The following is a 9,423-nucleotide window of genomic DNA, read 5'->3' as shown; positions in this document are numbered from 1 at the left end:
CTGCTGCTAAGTCGCTTCAGTTGTGTCCTACTCTGTGCAACACCATAGACGGCAGCCCACCAGGCTCACCTGTCCCTGGGATTCTCCAGGCAAGAACACTGGAGTAGGTTGCCATTTCCTTCTCCAATGCATGAAAGTGAAAAGTGAAAGTGAAGTCGCTCAGTCGTCTCCGACTCCTAGCGACCCCATGGACTGCAGCCTACCAGGCTCCTCCATCCATGGGATTTTCCAAGCAAGAGTACTGGAGTAGGGTGCCATTGCCTTCTCCGGTCCTAAAGTTCAGGACAGGTTATCTTTTCTCAAGAAATTACACAGTACAAACATTTGAAAGATCAATTTTTGGTTACATTGTGCATACAAACTTTATTTTCAAATTATTTTTTGTTGCTTACGTAACCATTCTCATTGCTCAATTGATATATTTTTCTATTTGTGAAATTATTTGGGGTCTAAGGTTAGAATGGATTACATCCTACTTTTCCTATTCAAATACTAAGTTTCAAAAAGCTAATTGTTTTGGGATAGTATAGTCATTTTTTTAATATTGATTCTTTCAATCCACAAACATGGTACATCTTTCCATCTGTTTATGTCTTGATTTCTTTCATCAGCAGTTTGTAGTTTTCAGAGTACAGTTCTTTTGTCTTCTTATGTAGGCTCATTCCTAGGTTCTTTTTTTATGTGATGGTAAATGAAGTTGCTTTTTTTTTTTTTATAGTTGCTTTTTGAATTTCCCTTTCTGATCTTTTGTTGTTAAGTGTATAGAAATGCAACAGATTTCCATGTATTAATTTTGTAACCTGTGATTTTGCAAATTCACTGCCAAGTCCTAGTATTTTTCTGGTAGTATCATAGGATCTTCTATGTATGGTATCATGTCGGTATCTGCAAACAGTGACAGTTTAATTTCTTCTTTTCCAATTTGGATTCCCTTTACTTCTGTTTCTCTGATTGCTGTAGCTAGGACTTTCAAAACTATGTTGAATAAAGTGGTGAGAATGGATATCCTTGTCTTAGAGGGAATGCTTTCAGCTTTCCATCACTGAGTATAATGTTAGCTGTAAGGTTTGTCATATATGGCCTTTATTATGCTGAGATATGTACCCTCTATGCCCACTTTCTGGAGAGTTTTTTAAAAATCATAAATAGGTGCTGAATTTTGAATTTTGTCAAAAGGTTTTTCTGCATCTATTGAGATGATCACATGGTTTTTATTCTTCAATATGTTGATGTGGTGTATCACATTGATTTGCAGATGTTGAAAAGTCCTTGCATCCCTGGGATGAATCCCTCTTGATCATCAGAGAGGTTTACTAATGACAGATTTATTCTTGGCATTTCATTGTCTTATGACTCAAAAAGCTGACACTTTGTATGATTTTTTTAATGTATTGTTGGATGTGTATTGCTAGTATTTTGCTGAGGACTTTTTGCATCTATATTCATCAGTGATATTAGCCTGTAATTTTCTTTTTGTGTGTGTGGTATCTTTGTCTGGTTTTGGTATTAGGGTGATGATGGCCTCATAAAATGAGTTTAGAAGCTTCCTTCCTCTGTAACTTTTTGGAATAGTTTCAGAAAGATAGGCAATCTACAGATTCAATGCAACACCTATCAAATTACCAATGGCATTTTTTGCAGAACTAGAATTAAAAATCTCAATATTTAAAATGTCTGGAGACCCAAGACTCCACATAGCCAAAGCAATCTTTAAAAAGAAAAACAGAGCTGGAGGAATCAGGCTGTCTGACTTCAGACTATATTACAAAGCTACACTCATCAAAACAGTACAGTACTGGCACAAAAATAGAAATATACATCAATGGAACAGTATAGAAAATCCAGAAATAAGCCCAAGCACCTATGGTCAATTAATCTATGACAAAGGAGGTAAGACTACACAATGCTGGAAAGAGAGTCTCTTCAACAAATGGTGCTGGGAAAACTGGACAGCCACCTGTAAAAAAACAATGAAATTAGATCATTCTTTAACTCTACTCACAAAAATAAACTCAAAATGGATTAAAGACCTAAATGTAAGACCAGACACTATAAAACTTCTAGAGGAAAACATAGGCAGAACACTCTCTCATAAAAATCACAGCAACATCCTTTTTGATTCATCTCTCAGAATAATGGAAATAAAAACAAAAATAAACAAATGGAACCTACTTAAACTCAAAAGCTTTTGCACAGCAAAGGAAACAATAAACAAATTGAAAAGACAATTCAAAGATTGGGAGAAAATATTTGCAAATGACGCAACTGATAAGGGATTAGTCTCCAAAATTTACAAATAGCTTATGACACTTAACAGCATAAAAATGGGCAGAAGACCTGAATAGACATTTCTCCAAAGAGGACATACAGATGGCCAATAGGTACATGAAAAGATGTTCAACGTCGCTAGTTATTTGAGAAATGCAAATCAAAACTACAATGAGATATCACCTCCTACTGATCAGAATGGCTATCATCAAAAAATCCACAAACAACAAATGCTGGAAAGGGTGTGGAGAGAAGGGAACCCTCCTACATTGTTGGTGGGAATGTAAATTGGTATAGCCACTATGCAGAACAGTATGGAAGTTCCTTAAAAAACTAAAAATAGAGCTATCCTATGACTCCGCAATCCCACTTGTGGGCATATATCTGGAAAAAAAAACATGATTTGGAAGGATACATGCATTCCAGTGTTCATTACAGCACTGTTTACAATAGCCAAGATATGGAAGCAACCTAAATGTCCATCAACAGAGGAATGAATAAAGAAGATGTGATAATATATATGGTGGAATATTACTCAGCCATTAAAAAGAATGAAATAATGCCATTTGTAGCAACGTGGATGGACCAAAAGAATGTAATACTGAGTGAAGTAAGTCAGACAGAGAAGAACTATCATATGACATCCCTTATATGAGGAATCAAAAAAGAAATTATACAAATGAACTTACAAAACAGAAAGACACTCACAAACTCAGAAAACGACTTATGGTTGCCAGAGGGAAGTGATAGTTAGGATCTGGGGAAGGTCAGGTACACACTGCTATATTTAAAATGGATAACCAACAAGGACCTGTTGTATAGCACAAGGAACTCTGTTCAACGTTATGTGCTAGCCTGGATGGGAGGGGGGCTTAGGGGAGAATGGATTCATGTGTATGTATGGCTGAGTTCCTTCCTTGTTCACCTGAAACTACCACAACATTTTTAATCAGCTATATCCCAATACAAAATAAAAAGTTTAAAGTCTGAAAACAAGAGTACTTGTTTTTTATGTAACAGCTGTACTTGGTTAGAGGGTTAAAAGTTCAGGTTTTCAGTTGGCTTAACTGTCCCCTGCAGACTTTTAAAGTTCCACTTTATGGCCTGTTCCACTACCACAAAAATAGCCCGCCTACCACCACATAATCAAAGGCAATTGATTTATACCAATGATTCGTTTCCCTGGTGGCTCAGTGGTAAAGAATCTGCCTGCCAATGCAGGAGACCCCTGTTTGATCCCTGGGTTGGGAAGATTCCCTAGAGAAAGAAATGGCAATTCATTCCAGTATTCTTGCCTGGGAAATCCCATGGACAGAGAAGCCTGGTAGGCTACATCCATGGGGTCACAAAAGAGTCAGACACGACTTAGCGACTTAATAACAACAAATATTCATCCAACGTTCCAAGACAGAGTACAAGAAATAAGTCAGAGGTACAAGATCCACCGCGGTCTAGGCCTGCTCACCTCCCCAGCATTGTGTGTGTGTGTTAGTCGCTCAGTCGTGTCCACCTCTTTGCGATCTCCATGGACTGTGGCCTTCCAGGCTCCTCTGTCCATGGGATTCTCCAGGCAAGAATATTGGAGTGGAGTGGGTTGCTATTTCCTTCTTCACGGGATCTTCCCAACTCAGGAATCGAACCGGGGTCTCTCTCATTGCCTGCAGATTCTTTACCATCTGAGCCACCAGGGTAGCCCAATTAATCCTCTAGAGTTAACTGCAAACGCGCCGCCTGCTCAGCGCACTTCCTCACCCTCAAGCCTCAGCCCGTGTTCACACTGTTTTCCCTCTCAGCTCCCACCAGCGGTCTCCGTCATGCCTTCTGTGGGTGTGATGCCAGGCGGCGGCGGGAACTACTAAGAAAACAAGAGGGTTAGAGGATGCCGGCGGGAGGTCGGTGGAGAACTTTAATTTTAGGTATGTCGGTCAGGAGAACCTCTCCCGTGATTAACAGCTGAGCAGATTGCTGCGGGAAGGGTGGTACCGAGTTCTCCGGAGAAAACCGGTCTACCCCGAGGCGCTTAGTGAGTGAATGGTTCCATCCCTCGCCAGGAAAGAGAAAGCAGTGTGAGAACTGTGCTAGAACGAAGAAATCGCAAGCAGTGCCAGGCTTTACCTTAACCTTGGCACCTAGGGTACACCACCCAGGACCAACTCAGGACCTGGGACCAGATGGGGATTGGAACTGCCCAAGAGAGGGATCAGAGTCTAAGGAGGTTTGGAATCACACCGAAGACTTCCCATTCCACAACCCTGGTCGCAGACCCCGGCCTTTAGGCAAGGCTCCCGTCCACTTAGATGCGGTCACGCCCCTACAGATACAGCTTCCTCCTCGCACCGCCTACACTTGTGACGCTAAACTCTCAAACAAATCCAAGCCCGGGTCCTAGTCCCTCTTCACCTCCTCCAGGGCCCGCCTCCCCCCGGCCTTCGCCCCTCGCCTCATAGGCCCTCCGTTGTTGTTGTTTAGTCGTGAAGTTGTGTGCGATTCTTTGCGACTCAATGGACTGTAGCACTCTGGGCTCCTCTGTCCTTCACTATCTCCCCGAGTTCGCCCAAATTCACAGCTTGCCTGCCAACTCCTGCCCTAAACCGCTTCCGCCCCGCCTGCGTTGTGGGTGTGGCCCCGCCCCTACGGCCAAGACTCCACCCCTCCGCACTCCCTGTTTGAGGACCTGAGCTTCAAGGATTGGTCAGAGTCGGAGACATGGGTTCCTAATTGGCTATGTTGTACTGCCGTCTTCCCGCAGAGCAGCATGACCCGGAAGTGATTTCTGAAGTGCCGGCCGCGTGGACTTGTCCCTTGAGTGCTGGGTTGCCACAGTCGCTGCCATGACCAAAATAAAGGCAGATCCGGACGGGCCGGAGGCTCAGGCGGACGCGTGCTGCGGGGAGCGCACTTACCATGAACTGCTGGTGAATCTGAACCCCATCGCGCAGCCTCTGGCTTCTCGCCGCCTCACGCGGAAGCTCTACAAATGCATCAAGAAAGGTGCGGTAGACGCCGGGCCGGGCCGGGGCGGGACGCGACGCGACGCGGGTGGCAGGCCGAGGCCCCCCTGACTGATTGTTCTGTCGTTGCAGCCGTGAAGCAGAAGCAGATTCGGCGCGGGGTGAAGGAGGTTCAGAAATTTATCAACAAAGGCGAGAAAGGGTAAGAATCCCCCCTACCCCCGCCGGATTTCTGGGATGGTATCCTGCTACTTAACAAGTAGTTGGTAGAAGTGCTCCGACTTGGGTCGTATGCAGAAGGTACATTCCCTTCCTTACAGATGTCGATACCACTTACAAGAGCTCAAAGGGACACCTTGGGGAAGGTGAATTCCAGGGGAACCATATCGTATAAGCCAACTTACTTAGGGTTGATCCCAGCTTCATTCACTTAGCGACTATTTACCAAGTGTCTACTGTTTTTCAGGCACTGTGCTATGGGGAGACAATGACAGTAATCAAATACACACAAAATTACAAGTTGTCATGGGTAAGCATGAAGGAAAAGTACAGGATGCAGTGAGAATGACTTCATTATCCTACAGCTTTCCTTTTTGGCATTTTTCAGGATCTGAAAATTATTTGCATTTTTATTCCCTGTGTCTCTCACTCAGGCCAGAAAGTAAGCTCTTTGAGAACAGAATAAAGCCTCTCACTGTTTTATTTTCAGAAGTGCCTGGTACATTGTAGGTGCTCAAGAGCTAAATAATGGTGGGAGGATTTGGTGTTCTATGAACTCTGACCTAGGTGGGGTAGCTGAGGTCTGAAGATATAGGATTAGTTTGTGGCTTCGGGGCTTGGGGGGCATTCTGCCAAAAGAAAGTAGATTCCAGGGCAGGAGAGGGTAGTAGTGGATAGAAGTGCTATCTTCTCATGGGACTCTATAAGCCACTGTAAATTTAGTTTTTGTACTCAGGAGTTTTGGAAGCCAATGAGTGTTAAAGTGAGGGGTGACATAATTATGTTTACACCTTTAGAAGGTTTTTCTGGCAACTTTGGAAAAGATCAGAGGTGGAAGAATAGATGGAGAAATTGAGATAGGTGGCTACTCTGGTGCAGAAGAGATGAGAGCAATTTTGATTGGGTTATTGATAGCAGAGATGGAGAGAATTAAAGTGGATGGATGAGAGGACTTCTGCGTACAGAGTGAGGAGGTGTGGGCTCCAGGCAGATGGACAGAGGGCCTGTTCACTGAGACAGTGAACAGTGAGAGAGCTAGGTTTGTATGAGAAGATCACGAGTCTGGTTTTAGACAAGTTTTCAAGGTGCCTTTTAAACATGGGAACCCTCTCCCTAGCAGAACTGTCAAATAGGCAGGTGGCTATATGGGTGTTCAGTCTGGGAGAGGGTTGGGTTGGAGAGAATAGATTTGGGAGTTGTCAATATAGAGTTGGCACACTTGAAGCCTTGGTTACGGATGGGGTCAGCTGAGAGAACATACTGACAGAGCAGAAAGACCAGGCTGTGGGAATACCAGCATTGAAAGGCTTCTCAGGAACTTCCTGGTAGTCCAGCGGTTAGGTCTCCATGCTTCCACTGCAAGCGGGCCAGGGTTCCATCCTTGGTTGGGGAATTAACATCCCACAAGCTGCACAGCACGGCCAAAAACAATAAAGGCTACTCAAAGGAAGCGGAGCCTGCAGAAGAGGAGAGTCTATGAGCCAGAGAAAAACTAGGGAGTGTGGACGTAGTGCTTTGAACCCAAGAGCTCTTTCCTTGTGTTTTCCTCTCCCCTAGAACAGACTCTTCCTTCTGTCATCAGGGCTCCCGAAGCCCTTGTCACAGAACCCCATCACCTTGCCAGCTAGAACAGTTACAGATTCTCTGGCAAGCTTTCCTTGGTTCCCTATCCCTCTTAGGAATGAGCCTTGAAGCACTCAAGACCCTTACATGTGACTAGTTTTTCTAGCCTTCTTGTCAGCCTCATCTCCCCATCCTGGATTCCAAAGCCATCCCTGGCTCCCAACAACAGCCATCCCCTGTGTATCTGGTATCTTTCTGATTCTCTCAACCTTAAATGCTTTCCCTGCCCCCAGCCCCTCTATGGGCTTCCCTGGTAGTTCAGTGGTAAAGAATCTGCCTGCAAAGGCAGGAAGATGCAGGTTCGATCCCTGATCTGGGAGGATCCCCTGGAGAAGGAAATGGCAACCCACTCCAGTATTCTTGCCTGGAAAAACCCCATGGACAGAGGAGCCTGGCAGGCTACAGTCCATGGGGTCGCAAAGAGTCGGACATGACTTAGTGACTGACAGCAACAAAGCCCCTCCATGGGCTGCCTGACAGATGTTCATCATTCAGCTTTCCTCTCAAGTGTTGCTTCCTGATTCCCTTTTTGATTGTCCAAGGAGAGCTGAGCTCTCACTCCTTGGCATCTCTCATACTTCATCTGTCCTGGTACAGTACCTTTTGTCACACTTGGTGGCATTTACTTGTTGCCAGCCAACAGAGATCACCTCCCCAGAAGAATGCACTCACCAAACAAATCTGCATGCATTTCTTGAGTTTGGGAGACATATATGATGGGGCTCCTTGAGGTCAGGGGCCAGTTTACCCATCTCTGTAGCCCCCAAGGCCCAGCTCAGAGGCCTCCCTTATGACTGAAAAGGGAACCAGCAAGCCGGGAATGACAGTGGTTTCTCTTATTTCAGGATTATGGTTTTGGCAGGAGACACGTTACCCATTGAGGTATACTGCCATCTCCCAGTTATGTGTGAAGACCGCAGTTTGCCCTATGTCTATATCCCCTCTAAGACGGTAAGGAGCACCTGAGCCCCTGATCTTGGTCAGCACAGAAGAGGGTCTGGGATCGGGTTGGTGGAAGTAGGCCGTAGTGGCAAACAGCATGAGCTTTGGAGCTAAAGACAGGCCTGGATGGATTCTTGGCTCTGCTGCTTCCTAGATGAGGGAATGCAGATAAGTCACCTTTCTGTACTTCTACTGCCTTGTAAAATGGGACTGTGGGAATGAAATAGAATGAACTTGAATGTGTCAGCCCTGTTAGGTGGGTGCAGTGTTCAGAAGGGATGTTCTAGGGACCTGCAGCTGTCCTTACCCTTACGTAGCAGAGGCTGGAAAGCATAGGCCCTGCTTAAGGGGACAGGCCCTACTGAGCTGGAGCCCCTTTACAGTTGCCATATGGAACTGTAGGCCCAGTGTCGCTGGACCACAGCTTGAAAGTCTGCTGAGTTTAAATGGTGGCAACCAATTCAAAATGTTAACACTGACTGACTAGCACATGTCTGTGGGCTGGATTAGGCTGTGGATCATCAGTGCATGACTAGGTGTACAGGTTGTGTGGCCTTTGTTCCAAACAGCCTTTTTTCCTTCTCTGCAGGACCTGGGTGCAGCCGCTGGCTCTAAGCGCCCCACCTGCGTGATAATGGTCAAGCCCCACGAGGAATACCAGGAGGCCTATGACGAGTGCCTGGAGGAGGTGCAAGCCCTGCCCCCGCCCATGTGAAAGACTTAGGCACAACCTGGGCACCTGCTCCAAAAACAGTTGGCTTGGTGGCGGGCCAGTTGGCTGCCCTCCTGCTGCCCACATTCAGGCATCTCCGTGGTCCCTTGAGGCATGTATTCTTCCTAAGCAGCTCCAACAGCTACTTCACAACGGCAGAGCCAGCATCTTCTCTGTCAGTGCTGTTTCCTGTTGAGCGTCAGTGAAGATAGTTCCAAGAATGTGATGTGGGGGAAGTAAATCCTAAAACTAAAATGTGGTGAGTCTGTGGGTGTTTTTTTTTTTAAGCAGCAACTACTGGTGGGGCCAAGTTGTTGGTGGGGAGGAAAGAGCAGAAGTAACCTTTCTCACCAGAAGACCCCAGGACTTCAATAATGCTCAGTGTGAATGCTTGGCCACCAGGGTGAGTGCTGGACTCAAGCTGAGAACGGACCCTGCTTGCACCCTGAGCTTCCCACTCTACTTCTAGAGTAGCTGGGAGCTGCAGGGCAAGCCAGCTGAGCCCAGAACCCACTTCATGGGAGCCTGTAGTTCCTATGTTGGGGACACCCCCATTCCTCTTTTCTTTTTCCCCCAAGAGCCTTAAATGCCACTGGGAAGCTGACAGACGCAATTTATCCACCCACACAGTAAATTTTAAGTAGGTATATGAAGCTAAATGCAGAATCCCAGGCCATCTCTCCTACTTTGCCATTATGGCCCCAGTAA

At 45.7% G+C, this 9,423-nt stretch overlaps 1 protein-coding gene and 1 long non-coding RNA gene across 3 annotated transcripts; one reads left to right on the top strand and one right to left on the bottom strand.

Annotated features, from left to right (window-relative positions):
* Positions 1 to 336: 336 nt before the first annotated feature.
* Positions 337 to 4,856, bottom strand: LOC145510557 (uncharacterized). The gene is made up of 3 exons (XR_014057107.1): positions 4,709 to 4,856; positions 4,021 to 4,120; positions 337 to 1,957 (listed from the first exon to the last, which is right to left on the bottom strand). It is a non-coding gene; the product is annotated as an uncharacterized LOC145510557 (long non-coding RNA).
* Positions 4,857 to 5,051: 195 nt separating this feature from the next.
* On the top strand, positions 5,052 to 8,970 carry NHP2 (NHP2 ribonucleoprotein). 2 transcript variants are annotated; one of them, XM_081502061.1, is made up of 4 exons: positions 5,052 to 5,259; positions 5,352 to 5,421; positions 7,907 to 8,012; positions 8,593 to 8,970. In XM_081502061.1, exons 1-4 carry the CDS (start codon positions 5,100 to 5,102, stop codon positions 8,716 to 8,718), a joined length of 462 nt encoding a protein of 153 aa, XP_081358187.1. In that variant the 5' UTR covers positions 5,052 to 5,099; the 3' UTR covers positions 8,719 to 8,970. The 2 variants fall into 2 exon arrangements, with proteins under 2 accessions (XP_081358187.1, XP_081358188.1); XM_081502062.1 differs by lacking the exon at positions 7,907 to 8,012.
* The last annotated feature ends 453 nt before the right edge of the window (positions 8,971 to 9,423 follow it).

This window comes from Giraffa tippelskirchi, chromosome 6 (genome assembly GCF_054371585.1).
Source record: "Giraffa tippelskirchi isolate mGirTip1 chromosome 6, T2T-mGirTip1v1.2.pri, whole genome shotgun sequence".
NCBI classification, from domain to species: Eukaryota; Metazoa; Chordata; class Mammalia; order Artiodactyla; family Giraffidae; genus Giraffa; species Giraffa tippelskirchi.
The sequence above is the reverse complement of the archived record's forward strand: the minus strand, read 5'-3'. Positions and strand labels throughout refer to the sequence as shown.